General features: G+C 40.9%; 1 protein-coding gene across 2 annotated transcripts in view; it reads left to right on the top strand.

Moving 5' to 3' along the window:
- Positions 1-16,510, top strand: part of FGD6 (FYVE, RhoGEF and PH domain containing 6) — a 138,319-nt gene that overhangs the window by 46,017 nt on the left and 75,792 nt on the right. For both annotated transcript variants that reach the window (XM_054445407.2, XM_054445406.2), the window contains exons 4-5: positions 16,083-16,150; positions 16,235-16,265. In XM_054445407.2, the coding sequence (XP_054301382.1) occupies positions 16,083-16,150; positions 16,235-16,265 (99 nt within the window). The remainder of the gene's footprint in view (positions 1-16,082; positions 16,151-16,234; positions 16,266-16,510) is intronic.

Here is a 16,510-nt window from a genome sequence, read left to right as displayed (position 1 = left end):
ACAGGCGTGAGCCATGGTGCCAGGCAAAGAAATTATTTTTCCTAATGTCCAATGGCTTGCTTTTTGATAACAAACCACCCCCCCTTAGAAGTGTTCCCTGTACTGCTACCAATTTTTTGTAGATTTTTTTGAAATAAAGGAACTATATGCATTTTAGACTCAAATTATTTTGGGAAAGAATAAAGATGTCTGTTAATAGTACATCATCATTTGCTTTGAAATAATCCAGTGTGTGTATGAGTTTGGGGGGAGCACAGCATACATGAAGATTGTCCATGTGTTCAGAGTTGTTTAAGATGCATGAGGGCTGGGCACGGTGTCTCACACCTATAATCCCAGCACTTTGGGAGGCCAAGGGGGGCGGATCATGAGGTCAGGAGATCGAGACCATCCTGGCTAACGCGGTGAAACCCCATCTCTACTAAAAATACAAAAAATTAGCCGAGCATGGTGGTGGGCACCTGTAGTCCCAGCCACTCGGGAGACTGAGGTAGGAGAATGGCGTGAACCCGGGAGGCGGAGCTTGCAGTGAGCCGAGATCACGCCGCTGCACTCCAGCCTGGGCAACAGAACAGAGTGAGACTCCGTCTCAAAAAAAAAAAAAAAGATGCATGATGCAGGGGTTCATTATAATGTCTCTCTAGTTTGGCATGAATATATTTATCTCTTTCATTTGAAACCACATTTTTTAAGAGACATCATTAAAGGGAAAAAGTTAGTACATCAACAATATCCCCAGGAATGTTACAGCAATATGGAATTTGAAAAGATCCACACAGCATAGCAAGCCATGGAGAAAATTCATGTGCCATAATTTCATCTAATTCCTGTGCCATAATTTTATCAATGTTATCCTTCCTGTTTAATATTTTTGCTCTGTTTAAATTTATTTTCAGCCTTAAATGAATGGCCCACGTGCAGCCGTCTGAATTTAAGTCCCAGATCCACGAGCTATGATCTGGTCAACTTTGGGCCAATTATTTAACCTTTTGGGACTAAAGGGTGCCGTTTCGTAGATAAAGAAAAGAATAGTACTCATAGAATTGTGAAGATTAAATAATTTGATACATGGAAAGCATTAGAATATTGATCGGCACATAATAGCTCAGTGATCATTTATTTATAACTAGCCAGACTTCATTTCTATGCTGTGAAGTATTAAATCATGGTGTTGGGAATAACCACTGTAAATTACTTAGGCTAGTGAATTTGTAAAACCCCTAAGACAGATGAGTGACTCTCTTCTTAAAGACCCACAGCACTCAGCAATGTATAGATTTTACTTTGACTATCAAGTAATTCCTTTTGTGTCTTACTGGTGTCTGTTTTGCTTTAATTTGAAAGTTCATTTTCCATATTGCAGCTTCATGGACATAGATTCTACAAATATTTATAGAATTCGCACTATGTTCCAGGTACCACTGGTATTTACTAGAGATAAGCAGTACTCAGGTTCTAAGCTTCTATGTAGCCCATGTTCTTTTCTTTTGAGAAGGAGTTTCGCTCTTGTTGCCCAGGCTGGAGTACAATGGTGTGATCTCGGCTCACTGCAACCTCCGCCTCCCGGGTTCAAGTGATCCTCCTGCCTCAGCCTTCTGAGGAGCTGGAATTACAGGCACCCATCACCATACCCAGCTAATTTTTGTATTTTTAGTAGAGACAGGGTTTCACTATGTTGGCCAGGCTGGTCTTGAACTCCTGACCTCAGGTGATCCACACACCTCGGGCCTCCCAAAGTGCTGAGACTACACGCGTGAGCCACCGCGCCCGGCCTAACCTATGTTCTAACAGGATAAGAGGAACCTACGTGCTTAATCATAATCAGGAAGGACTTCAGAGTGTTACAAGCTATGAAGGAAACAAATCAGAGTGATGTGCTACAAACCCAGGAAGCTACTTTGGGAAAAAGCCTCTTAGAAAATTATATTTGCCTGGGATTTAAATGACTGGAAAGAACCAAAGCCTGTGAAGAATTTGAGGAAGAACATTCAAATTGTCTTCTTTTTTTTGAGATACAGTCTTGCTCTGTCGCCCAGGCTGGAGTGCAATGGCGCTATCTCGGCTCACTTCAACCTCCACCTTCCAGGTTCAAGCAATTCTCCTGTCTCAGCCTCCTGAGTAGCTGGGATTATGGGCGCCCACCACCACACCTGGCTAATTTTTGTATTTTTAGTAGAGAAGGGGTTTCACCATGTTGGCCAGGCTGGTCCAAACTCCTGACCTCAGGTGATCCACTCGCCTCGGCCTCCCAAAGTGCTGGGATTACAAGCGTGAGCCACCGCGCCTGGCCTCAAATTGTCTTCTTGAGGGCCATAATTAAATCAATCCTGACTCTCTTTGAAAAGCATTCTCCAAGTTTTTTCTTTTCCTAGCAGACACTCTTTTCTATTGTTTTGGGCTAGTTGTTTGTTTTGCGTGAATCTTTTCCCATTTCTTTCCATACTTCTTGGAGCACTGACCAAAATTGGTTTCCACATTCTATCAGGGATCTCACTGATACATCATATAAAGGAAGGATTAATCTTTAACACAGCAGTGTTATGTCTGTTTCCAACACATCCTGTGATAACACCGCCTGGTTGACTCATTCATTCTGTGGGCAGTGGAGACTCCCAGGGTTCCTTCCTCTGCGTTTGTGCCTGCCTTTCCTTTCCCTTCCTGTATTTATATTATTGTTTTATGTTATTAGTTGTGCTATATTGCAGTAGCCATGTTAAATTTTTATCCTTTTTTTTTTTAAAAAAAAGGACTATTTCTTTAGTTAATCATGGACATTGTTTTTAGTGAAACAGAGTACATTTATTTTTTTCATCATCTCAAGCATTTACCAAGCCTTTATGTGATTGTGTTACAGACATTCCCATTATACTCTTATTTTCAAATGTACAATAAATTGTTGTTGACTGTAATAACTCTGTTGTGCTATCAAATACTAGATTTTGTTCATTCTATCTAACTGTGTTTTTGTACCCATTAAATATTCCCAATACCCTCCACCCCTAATTATGGACATTGAACATTTTTTACCTGATGCCACTAGTACTAATAATTTCCCTCCTTTAGAATTCTCAGCCATGCTAATGAATTTTCTCTTTCTGTCTCTTCATCTGAAACAACAATAGCAATAATAGAATAGTCTCTTTCTTTCTAAACACTTGTTAATCCATCTGGCCACAGCCTGGTGAATGCCTTTCTCTTAAGTAATTTGCTTTCATAGTGGTAAGAACACGGTCTTTGGAGTCAGATTGCTTGGGTTCCCACCACTTACTAGCTCTGTGATCTTGAACAACTTACTTAATTTTACTTTGCCTTAGTTTCCCCATCTGTAAAAAGAAGAGGAAAAAAAGTGGACACTTTATTTTCTAAGATTGTTGTGATTATTAAGTGATTATACACTGTTTAGAACAGGGCTTAACACAAAGTGAATGCTTAGTAGATTTTTACCTATTATTGATTTTTTTTTTTTAAAGATGAAGTTTCACTCTTGTCTCCCAGGCTGGAGTGCAGTGGTGCGATCTCGGCTTACTGCAACCTCCGCTTCCAGGGTTCAAGTGATTCTCTTGCCTGAGCCTCCTGAGTAGCTGGGATTACAGGCATGCGCCACCACACCCAGCTGATTTTGTACTTTTAGTAGAGACGGAGTTTCTCCATGTTGGTCACTCTGGTCTCGAACTCCTGACCTCAGGTTATCTGCCCACATTGGCCTCCCAAAGTGCCGGGATTAAAGGCATGAGCCACCGCGCCTGGCTGCTATTATCGATTTTTATGAAAATAAGCAAGCCAAATCTTAAACATCTCAAATCAAGCTTTCTGTAATCTTACCAATAAATATATTGTTTCTGGCTTGCCTTTTCTTATCTTTGATGAGTAAATATGAAACTTATTTACATGTAAGGTAGTATTTTGTTTTAATGGGAAAACTTGAAATTTGGCATCCTAAGACCTGCGTTTTAGTCTTAGATTTGTCACTTACTAACTGTATGACCTTGGTCGAGTAATTTTTTAAAGTCAGTTTATTTACACGAGCATCACTTCACAATTGACTTCAGGTGACTTAAAAAAATGTGTGTAATACAAAAAGTCAAAATGTTTTTTTAAAGAAATCAGGTTGTCAACATATAAATGGTGCTGGAATCACTGGATATCCACCTGCAAAAGGATGACATTGGACCCCCTTCCTTTCAACATACACAAAAACTAACTCAAAATGGATTATAGACCTAAATGTAACAACTCAGGCCCGGTGCGGTGGTTTGGCTGGTACGGGGGCTCACACCTGTAATCCCAGCACTTTGGGAGGTCGAGGTGGGCAGATCACTTGAGGTCAGGAGTTCGATACCAGTCTGGCCAACATGGTGAAATCCCATCTCTACTAAAAATACAAAAATTAGCCTGGTGTGGTGGTGCATGCCTGTAATCCTAGCTACTCAGGAGGCTGAGGCAGGAGAATTGCTTGAACCCGGGTTGCGGAGGTTGCAGTGAGCCGAGATCACACCATTGCACTCCAACTTGGGTGACAGAGCTAGACTCCATCTCAAAAAAAAAAAAAAAAACTCAAACAGTAAAAAGATCAGTCACCCAGGCTTAAGAATCTGAATAGACTAAAGAAGATATACAGTGGCCAATAAAGATGTAAAAAGGTGTTCAGCATCATAAGCCATTAAAGAAATACAAAGCAATGCTTCAGTGAGGTACCACTGCACACCCACTAGGGTGGCCATAATCAAGAAGATGTACAGTAACGAGTGCTAGTCAGGATGTGGAGAAATGGGAGTCCTTATAGGATCTAAAATGGTGCAGCCACTTTGGAAAACAGTCTGGCAGCTCTGAAAAGTTTAAATATAGAGTTACCATATGACCTAGCAATGTTACTCTTAGGTATCCACCCAAGAGATATGAAAGCATATATCCACACAAAAACTTGTAGAGGAATGTTCATAGCAGCATTATTCATAATAGTCAAAAAAGTAGAAAGGGCCAGGTGCAGTGGCTCGTGCCTGTAATCCCAGCACTTTGGGAGGCCAAGGTGGGCAGATCACTAGGTCAGGAGTTCGGGAGCAGCTTGACCAACATGGTGAAACCCCGTCTCTACTAAAAATACAAAAATTAGCCAGGTATGGTGGTGCACATCTGTAATTCCAGCTACTTGGGAGGCTGAGGCAGGAGAATTGCTTGAACCCGGGAGGTAGAGGTTGCAGCAAGCCAAGATCATGCCACTGTACTCCATCCTGGCCAACAGAGTGAGACTCTGACTCAAAAAAAAAAAAAAAAAAAAAAAAGTAGAAAGAACCCAAATACTAATGATGAGTGGATAAACTAAGTGCGATATATTCCTACAATGGAATACTATTCAGCCATAAAATAGGAATGAGGAATGACTGATAATGGGCATGGAGTTTCTTTTTATTTATTTATTTATTTTGAGATGGAGTCTTGCTCTGTCACCGAGGCTGGAGTGCAGTAGTGAGATTATGGCTCACTGCAGCTTCAACCTCCTTGACTCAAGTGATCTCTCGTCTCTTCCTCCTTAGTAGCTAGGATTACAGGTATACACAACCATGCCCGGCTAATTTTTTTTTTTTAAAGACATGGTCTTGCCATGTTGCCTAGGCTGGCATCCAACTCCTGGCTTCAAGCAATCCTCCTGCCTTGGCCTCCCAAAGTGTTGGGATTATAGGCATGGGCCACTGCACCTGGCCTGAATTGTATACTTTAAAAGGGTAAAAACGTATTTTGTGGTATATGAATTATATCTCAACAAAGGTGTTATAAAATAAACCTTGCTGAAGGAAAAACAATAGTGCTAATGGAAGATTTGTACAGAGTAATGTATATCATGTAGTCCTATTCATTAGCTGAGGATGGGCCACAAATTTGGCTTTCTAGCAACTCAGGAAAAGCCAGTGATATCAGGCTGGGTATGGTGGCTCATGCCTATAATCCCAGCACTTTGGGAGGCCAAGGAAGGAGGATAGCTTGAGACCAGGCTGGGCAACATAGTGAGACCTTGTCTCTACAAAAAATAAACAAGATTAGCCAGGTGTGGTGGCGCAAGCCCCTGGGAAGTTGAAGCTACAGTGAGCTGTATTCAGGCCACTGCCCTCCAGTCTTCACTCCAGCCTGAGCAACAGAGCAAGACCGTATTAAAATTTAAAAAAAAAAACCAGAAAAAGAAAAAACAAGCCAGGCATGGTGGCCCACACCTGTAATCTCGGGACTTTGGGAGGCTGAGGCGAGTGGATCACCTGAGGTCAGGAGTTTGAGACCAGCCTGACCACCATGGAGAAACCAACCCGTCTCTACTAAAAATAAAAATTAGCCAAACGTGGTGGTGCATGCCTGTAATCCCAGCTACACGGGAGGCTGAGGTAGGAGAATCCCTTGAACCCAGGAGTCGGAGGTTGCAGTGAGCTGAGATCGCATCATTGCTCTCCAGCCTGGGTTACAAGGGTGAAACGCTGTCTCAAAAAAAAAAAAAAAAGAAAAAAAGAAAATTGATACGGATCTGACATAGGTACTGTTTTTCTTCATGTTGCATGAAGAAAAGGAGTTTTATACAAGTTAAGTAACTTGCCTTGGAACCCCAAGTTGGGGTTTTTAACCCAATCTGTCTCTACTAACAACTTGGTACAGCCATGGAAGCTGAATGATGTCAATGAAACATGTTGAGGTGAAATACCTAGCCATGCTGATCTGTCCTGTTCCCTTTTCTAAATTTTTATTTTTATATTTTTTGGTCTTTCAGGGCTTAAATGCTTGTTTAAAAAGTAAGATGTATTTATTCTACTTGTTTGTGGTTAGAATATTCATCATCTTCATCTTTCTTATATATTGATTTCCTTGTTTTTTTTAAAAAAATCTTTGTAAAGTAGCTCATATGATACATACTTTCATAAAGAAAGGGCAAAAACCTAAGAGAGCATTGTTTAGAGATTAATCATGATGTCACCTCATTTTTGAAATAACTTAATGATAAAGAGATGTTTCTCAGGCAAGTCTGGATGTTAACATTTTTTGTTTTTTATTAGAACTCTAGAGTAGCATAGAAGAGGCCTTTTAATAATTCTATTAAAAAGTAATGGATAGGCTGGGCACAGTGCCTCCTGCCTGTAATCCCAGCACTATGGGAGGTCCAGGTGGGTGGATCACTTGAGGTCAGAAGTTCAAGACCAGCCTGGCCAACATGGTGAAACTCCATCTCTACTAAAAATACAAAAATTAGCCAGGCACAGTGGTGTGTACCTGTAGTCCCAGCTGCTCGGGAGACTGAAGCAGGAGAGTTGCTTGAACGCGGGAGGTGGAGGTTGCAGTGAGCTGAGATTCCCACCACTGCACTCCAGCCTGGGCGATAGAGCAAGACTCTGTCTCAAAAAAAAAAAGGAATGGATAAATTTCACTGAATGTCACTTGTAGTGAACAAATATGAAATGATAAGAACACAATTAAGAATTTACGAAGCTGCTGAGGCAGGAGAATGGCGTGAACCCAGGAGGCGGAGCTTGCAGTGAGCTGAGATCGCGCCACTGCACTCCAGCCTAGGCGACAGAGCGAGACTCCGTCTCAAAAAAAAAAAAAAAAAAAAAGAATTTACAAAGCTGGGCTAGCGTCAAGAGATCGGAACATAAAACTAGATATCAAATCAAAGGTTCTGTTTTGGAATTTGTTTGACTTATTTTATGACCTTAACAAAGTTATTTCATTTGTTTGTGGCTCATGTTTCAACTTCCACAGCAGTGTACTTTTGGGAGACGCTGTTATTTAACAGGGAACTGCTTTGAAATGCAATGTAATTTAAGTGAGGATTTTCATTAGCTGAAAAGTTGAGATGCCGTGGGGTGTGTGTTTTTCCATTGCTGTTTGACTTGGGTCACAATCAGTCATTATTCTTACAAGTTAAGTTGGAGATAATATAGAGCTTTTAATTTTTTTTAAATTTATATTTGACTTTCTGTCCACTTTGAAAATGATTATAATCCATTGACTTATTTCTAATAATTTTTATACCTCTTTATTTAGCTCTGTAGCTTTCCTGGTTTAGAAGGTAAAATGGACAATGGAATATATAGACTCCTAGAACCTTAGAATTGGAAAAGACCTTAATCATTTAGTCCAACCTCCTACTCTTTTATGTGATTAAAGCTTTTAGTTCATTTGAGTTTGCATTTTTGTGTTATGCAACAGATCTTCAAAAGCAATGTGCTCTGTCTCAGGTTCTGAGAAGGTGGCAGCCATCCTTATACACATTTGCATATTCGTAAATATTAATTGCACAGTGGACCAAGCAGCGTGCTATGTGCAGAAGGGTACAGGGTGAATTAGATCAGAGACTAGAGGGAATTCAGACATTTCAGCAAGTAAACACAGTCTACTGGGTTAAGTACTATAAACATTACATGAACAAGAAAGTTATCTTGTCCTTTGATAGTAGGAGGGAAAGAATATCAAGGCAGCCATCATAAAAAAAAAGTTGGAGTGTTGTCTTAAAGGACGTTTGGAATATGAAAGGCAGAAATCTTCAGGGAGAAGGAGAAGTGATGGGGAAGCAAGTCAAGGCAAAAGGAAAAGTATATGCGCAAAGGGACAGACACAGAAGGGCAGAGCATGGCTGGAGTTGCAGCGTGGTGGGGTAGAGAGTACACAGTGTGGAGGAGGAGGGAGAAGGCTGGCGAAGGTGAGTGGACACGTTGTGAAATGCCTAATACCCTTGGCGAAGGAAACTTGAATCTTTGTTATCCATCTGTGATAGGGAGCTGCTAACATTTAGCCTGAGAACTAACCTGGTTATATTTGCATTTTAGAAATATTCTAGTGGCAGTGTACAGAAGGGGTTGCAGTAGGGTAAACACAGAGCCAAGGAAACCTCTTAGGTTGCTGAAATAGTGAGGGCAGGAGGTAAGGAGGCAACATCAAAGGAGAGGAAAGGATCATTTAAGCTTTAAATCTTCAGGACACATTGATAGGACTTGACTCAGTTGTAATAATAAAAGGTGACTGTGGGGACAAAAAAGAAGAGTCCAGGTTTCTGGCATTAATGAGTTGGTATCTACAGTAGCTAGTATAGGAGTAGCTGATGGATTGTGTTTAAACGGTGATTTGGAGTCATCAAATGCTTTATTCTTTGTGAAACCTTTCCTGATTGACACACCTCTGCCTGATTATGGTCTTTCTCTTCTTCAAGGTGGCAGCACTTTTCATAGTTGTGCTTATGTATAGTTATTTGTATGTTCAGTTTGTTTCCCTTGTTCACTTCTTGGAGGCTGGGGCTATTTATTTATTTATTCATTCATTGTTAGACAGAAACTCACTCTGTCACCCAGGCTGGAGAGTACAGTGGCGCAATCTTGACTCACTGCAACCTCCACCTCTCAGGTTTAAGTGATTCTCATGCCTCAGCCTCCCAAGTAGCTGGGACTACAGGTATGCGCCACTGTTGGCGCCCAGCTAGTTTTTGTATTTTCAGTAGAGATAGGGTTTCACCATGTTGGCCAGGTTGGTCTCGAACTCCTGGCCTCAAGTGATCCACCTGTCTCAGCCTCCCGAAGTGCTGGGATTACAGGTGTGAGCCACCGCACCTGGCCAACTGGGACTATTCTTATTTATCATAGTTCCCTGCAGCCTTGAACTCCTGGGCTCATGTGATCCTCCTACTTCAGTCTCTCAAGTGATTAGGAACTACAGGCACATGCCACCACGCTTGGCTATTTTTTTGTGTGTGTGTGTATTTTTCAGGTGTCACTATGTTGTCCTTGCTGGCCTTGAATTCCTGGCCTCAAGTGATCCTCCTGCCTCCCAAAATGTTGAGATTACAAATGTGAACCATGGTGCCCTGTGTAATTCCTTCTTCTAACACCTACTTTTAATGCTCCATTTTAGACCTACACAATCAGAATTTCTAAGACAGTACCTGGGAATCTGAAACTTAAGATCTGCCTGTGATTCTAATGATCACTAATTTTTCAAATTTATATGTAGAGCAGTGAATGGGCTGGCAGTAGAACTGTTTTTTCTTACTAACTTTGCTATCAAATGACAGAAAGTCAGTTACTAACTTCAGATTTTAAAATGAAAGTGTAAAGATGGTACTGACTTCTTTCTCTTGAAAATGATCTCAGAATAACGAGGAGAAGAAATATAAATTCTGTGCTCAGTGACATTAGAAGACAGCAGAAAACCCTGTCGACCTAATGGGAAAAAAAATGAGGCAAACTTAATATAAGTAGAGAGTTTATTTGGGCCAAATTTGAGGACTACAAGCCTGGAGCATAGATCCAAGACTCCTGTTAGGAGCAGTTACAAGTGGGGTTTTTGTTTTGTTTTGTTTTTGAGACAGAGTCTTGCTCTATTGCCCAGGCTGGAGTACAGTGGTGCGATCTCGGCTCACTGCAACCTCTGCCTCCTGAGTTATAGTGATTCTCCTGCCTTAGCCTACCTAGTAGCTGGGATTACAGGCACTCAGCACTACGCTCGGCTAATTTTTGTATTTTTAGTGGAGACAGGGTTTTACCATGTTGGCCAGGCTGGTCTCAAATTCCTGAACTCAAGTGATCCGCTCACCTCGGCCTCCCAAAGTGCTGGGATTACAGGTGTGAGCCACTTGGCCCAGCCACAAGTGGGTGTTTTTGTTTTTGTTTTTGTTTCTGTTTTTGAGATGGAGTTTCACTGTGTCATCCAGGCTGGAGTGCAGTGACGCAATTTTGGCTCACTGCATCCTCCATCTCCTTGGTTTAAGCGATTCTCCTGTCTCAGCCTCCCAAGTAGCTGGGATTATGGATGTGCGCCACCATGCCCAGCTAATTTTTGTATTTTTGGTGGAGACGGGGTTTCACCATGTTGGCCAGCCTGGTCTTGAACTCCTGACCTCAAGTGATCCGCCCACCTTGGCCAAAAGTGCTGAGATTACAGGCATGAGCCACCATGCCCGGCCACAAGTGGGTTCTTTGTTTGTTTGTTTTGTTTTTTTGAGATGGAGTTTCGCTCTGGTCACCCAGGCTGGAGTGCAATGGCACGATCTTGGCTCACAGCAACCTCTGCCTCTTGGGTTCAAGCGATTCTCCTGCCTCAGCCTCCCACACAAGTGGGTTTTTTAAAGGAAAAGAAGAGGCAATTCCTAAGTTGTTTGTCAGCAATTTATATTAAAATATCATAGGCTGTTTGATTGACTTTACATTGTTCTTTGTTTCACAAATTCTAGGAACATGGAGACTATGGGTGGAGGCAGCTGGTCAGGGACAAAAATGCCTTCAAACAGTTGCACCTGGGCATGGGGGTTGGGCCATCCCTGAAGTCTCATACTCATGTTTCTCTGGGCCTGATAAATTTTGCGTACCTCACATAGCTCAGTTTGCTCTGAGGTATTTTTCATTTTTCACACCGTATGAGTAAGGGCTACCATGCCCACCAACAATATATAAAGGTTCCAGCTGGTCCACATCCTCACCAACACTAGGTATTTTCTGTTTTTTGTTTTTTTGTTTTTTTTTTATTATAGCCATTGTGTGGGTGTGAAGTATATCATTGTGGTTTTAACTTACATTTCCCTAATAACTATGTTGAACAAGTTTTTATATACTTATTGCCCATTCTTATATCTTCTTCTGTGAAATGTTTCTTCACATATTCACATCTTTTATCTCTTTTTTTAATTTAAAAAAAAATAGAAATGAGGTCTTGCTTTGTTACCCAGGCTGGTCTCAAACTCCTGTGCTCAAGTGATCCTCCCACCTCAGCCTCCCAAACTGCCAGGGTTACAAGTGTGAGCCGCCACACACAGCCTTTTTGTTTGAGTTATATTGAGTTATCAGAGTTTGGTTTTGTTTTTTTTTAAGAGACAGGTTCTCACCCTGTCACCCAAACTAGAGTGCAATATTGCAATGATAGCTCACTGCAGCCTCAAACTCCTGGGCTCAAGTGATCCTCCTACCTCAGCCTCCCAAGTAGCTGGGACTACATGTGTGTGCCATTATGCCTGGCTAATTGTTTTTTATTTTTTTATTTTGTAAATACAGGGTCTTGGTATGTTGCCAAGGCTGGAGTGCAGTGGGTCAATCATGGCTCACCACAGCCTCAACCTCCTGGGTTCAGTGATCCTCTTACCCTCAGCCTCCTGAGTAGCTGGGACTACATGTGTGCACCACCATGCCCAGCTAATTTTTGTATTGTCTGTAGAGATAGGGTTTTACCCTGTTGCCCAGGTCTCGAACTCCTGTGTTCAAGCGATCTGCCTGCCTTGGCCTCCCAAAATACTGAGATTACAGGCATGAGCCAACACTCCCAGCCCTATCAGAGTTCTTAATGTATTCTAGCTACTAATTCTTTCTCAGAATCATGATTTGCAAATATTTTCTCCAGTCTATGGTTTATCTTTTTATCTTCTTAATGATGTCTTTTGAAGCATTAATAATTTATGAAGTTCCATTTATCAGTTTTTTTCTTTCATGAGTTATGCTTTTGGTGTCGTATCTAATAACTCTGCCTAATTCAAGGTCATAAGGATTTTAAAAAATGTTTTCTTCTAGAAGTTTTACAGTTTTCACATTTTTAGTTAATTTTTGTATGGAGTAGCCTCCTCTACACAAGTCTGTATAATGCAGGCCCTGGTAGAGCAAGGTCCTGAGAAGGAAAGAAAAAAAAGGTACAGAGTAGAGACCTAACAAAAGGAGAGTGATAAAAAGAGGAGAGGAAACAAAGGGTAGGTGCCAAAAATAAATTAACAGCTACTTGAAATTTTTGTGTCGAGCTCGAGCACAGTTTAGCTGACTCCAGTAATCAAATGCTTCCACATCTATAGTGTGCCTGCATTTCTTTAAGGTTACTGTTGAGATCCACTCTTGACTTTTAAGGGATGTCACATTATTTGGAAATGAAGAGTCAGGGCTTCAGTTCCCTGAATGGTTTCTGTTTTTCTCATTTTTAATGCATTTGTAATTTTAATTTTATTTATGTTATTATTATTTTTACTAACGACATGGTCTCGCTATGTTGCCTAGACTGGTCTCAAACTCCTGGGCTCAAGCAATCCTCCCACCTTGGCCTCTCAAAGTGCTTGGATTACAGATATGAGCCACCATGCCAAGCCCATTTCTAATTTAAAATTTATACACTGTATTTTGTAAACATTAAACTTTCTATCTACAGATTATATGGAGAACCCCATTGTGATAGAAAAGTTTGGACTTGCTAAAATATTTTTTCAAAATAACAGTTATCCGTGTGTGTGTATGTGTGTGTAGACACTTATGTAATCATGATTATTTAGTGCCTGATACGTGGTCTGCCATGGCTTTAGCTGGTCCCTCCGTTTGGGGTTCCTGACTTCCCGCAACAAATAGTCAACTTTGAATCTTGGCAAATCTCTATTTTAAGTGGATGTTCTTTGGGACTGTGCTCTTGGTCCAACTCTCACTTTATATAGTCCCTGTGTTTGACTTTGTTCACTCTAATGACTGACTACTATTTATGATTCTAATGGTTCTTAATATAATAAAAAGAATGAATGCAAAAATTAAACTTTCCCCTGTAGTTCTCTGACTTCTTGTGAGCATAGAAGTGATCGCAGTTTTTTTTTGTTTTGTTTTTTGTTTTGTTCTGTTTTGAGACAGAGTTTTGCTCTTCTTGCCCAGGCTGGAGTGCAGTGGCACCATCTTGGCTTACTGCAACCTCCACCTCCCAGGTTCAAGCGATTCTCCTGCCTCAGCCTCCACACCCAGCTGTGTGGCATGCGCCACCACACCCAGCTAATTTTTTGTATTTTTAGTAGAGATGGGGTTTCCTCTTGTTAGTCAGGCTGGTCTCGAACTCCTGACCTCAGGTGACCCACCTGCCTCAGCCTGCCAAAGTGCTGGAATTATAGGTGTGAGCCAGTGCGCCCAGCCTGATTACAGTTTTTAAAAATCTAAATTTTAACATACTGTAAAACCTTGAGGAATCCTCTCCCCATTTATTCACTTGAACATCACCTGTGCTTTAATAAAGTAACGAATAAAAGGGTTTCAGTGTATGTATGGAACATATATAGTCATTTTTTTTTAAATTTATTAAAATGTAATTTTCAGAAGGGTTTCATTGTTAAACCTGCATCTATTTTTATACCTTGGTTGTGACACTGAAATTCTGGAAGCAGTTGAAAAATGTTTTTTCCCTCAGTGTTGTATATGGAAACTTAAAAAGAAAAAAGAAAAAAAAAATTTCCCAAATGAAGAACTAACATAGTCATGTGATCCATCACAGTGAGTCTCGGAGAAGCAGATCTGCTAGATCCATGATTCCAATGTTAGAAAGAAGACTACTTTAGAGAGAAGTTGCCACCATATTTTTTTTTCCTGTGGCCTTTCATTAATGAATGATTGCTGGACTGTCATGGTCATTTTTAATGTTTATCATGTCATTGCCTTGTCCAGCTGCACCCTGGTCAGCACAAAATAACCGTGTCCTGGTGTTGCCAGTGCCTACGAGAATGCCAAGAGACCTCTTTCTAAAACCAGGTTTCTTCAAAGAAACATCCAAGCATTTTCCTTTTAATGTCAGCAGTCATCATTTTCACCTTAGGTGTAATATCTAAAATTTATACTTGCTTGTTCCTTATTTACTCTTTTTGGTCTTTACTGTGGAACTGTAGTGTTCTGATCTTGAACTGGAACATAAATGGAGAGAAGCTTCTCTCCTTTTCTCTGATTTCCCTGAAACTAAATCCAGCTCTCGATATTTTATTGAAAACAACAACAAATTCACCTAAATACTGAGACCTCTTTTTGAGTCATCTTTATTATTATTTTGTTAAAGATGCACATTTTTTTTGTTCCTGTGAGGGCATTTAATTTTTATACAAAGTAGTCCATAATAAAAGAATTTCATGGCCGGGCACGGTGGCTCACACCTGTAATCCCAACACTTTGGGAGGCCAAGGTGGGCAGATCACAAGGTCACGAGATCGAGACCATCCTGGCTAACATGGTGAAACCCTGTCTTTACTGAAAATACAAAAAAATTAGCCAGGCGTGATGGCACACACCTGTAGTCCCAGCTACTCGGGAGGCTGAGGCAGGAGAATCTCTCCAACCCGGGAGGCGGAGGTTGCAGTGAGCTGAGATCACACCACTGCACTCCAGCCTGGGTGGCAGAGCGAGACTCCGTCTCTCTGTCTCTCTCTCTCTCTCTCTCTCACACACACACACACACACACACACAAGAATTTCATTTCAGCTCCTTAGCATAAAACTGCCTTGACTCTCTAAGAATATATCTAAAAGGGATTTTAAGGAAATTCGGAGAGCCTGTGACTGTAATTTTGACTTATATTTGTTATAGATTGAAGAAGAGCCCTGTTCAGACTATATTTAAGTTGTGAGTTAAAATACCTTTACTTATGGTGAAGTTCTCATCTACATTCCTATTGGATATTAACTAGTTCTTTTTGTTTGTTTGTTTTTGTTTTTGAGACGGAGTTTCACCCTTGTTGCCCAGGCTGTAGTGCAATGGCGTGATCTTGGCTCACTGCAACCTCTGCCTTCTGGGTTCAAGCAATTCTCCTGCCTCATACTCCCGAGCAGCTGGAATTACAGGCATGAGCCACCACGCCTGGCTAATTTTGTATTTTTAGTGGGGGCGGGGTTTCTCCATGTTGGTCAGGCTGGTGTTGAACTCCCAACCTCAGGTGATCCACCCGCCTTGGCCTCCCAAAGTGAGCCACTGCACCCGGCCAAATTCTTAAATTATTTGTATGCACCCAAAGGAGTCTTCTTCTGGTATCTATCTGTAAGGGGCCACTTCCCCTGTAGCCTTTTTAGTTTGTGACTTCCATTTTGAACCACTGATGGTTGCATCCCAGCAAGGTTCTGGAGCTACTCAGGGCAGTTCATCAATCCAGCTAATGACAGTGAAGATTACTGATTGCTCTCAGCTACTCCTGTGACATGGTTTATCCCTCATACAATTCTCCACGTTTGCCATTTGAAATGTTATATAGTATGAACTGTGTGCTAGTAGGAAACTTACAAGTATCAGAGTTAAAATTCGTGTCTGACTAGCTCATAGCTGATCTTCATTATTCTTTTGTGAGTTCATGCTAAATGTGCTCTTATCCACAGGATGAAGATAATGGAATGAAAAGTAAAGTTCATCATATTGCCAAGGAGATCATGAGCTCAGAGAAAGTGTAGGTATCTAGTTTACAATTCAGAAGACTGTTTTCCCCCTATTGGCACATTTAAAACATTTTTTTCATTGTTGTTTTTTACAGGTTTGTCGATGTGTTAAAACTTTTGCATATTGTAAGTATCTGCTAATATTTTCCTGAAGTCTAAGACTATTCCCTTTTGTACTTTACCTACCCCTAGAAGTTTTCAGCATTACTAACTTAATGATAGACATTTTCTGAAATGTATGTATTTCATATATGTAGATAACATGATTTCTGAAAGAGTCTTAGTAGCTATATGTCCAAAGTCTTCAAACTTTATGTCTTCATGACAGTTTTTAAGGTGATCATATATTTTCTTAGGCATTTGCTGAAGAT

Source organism: Pongo pygmaeus, chromosome 10 (genome assembly GCF_028885625.2).
Source record: "Pongo pygmaeus isolate AG05252 chromosome 10, NHGRI_mPonPyg2-v2.0_pri, whole genome shotgun sequence".
Classification (NCBI taxonomy): Eukaryota; Metazoa; Chordata; class Mammalia; order Primates; family Hominidae; genus Pongo; species Pongo pygmaeus.
The sequence above is the reverse complement of the archived record's forward strand: the minus strand, read 5'-3'. Positions and strand labels throughout refer to the sequence as shown.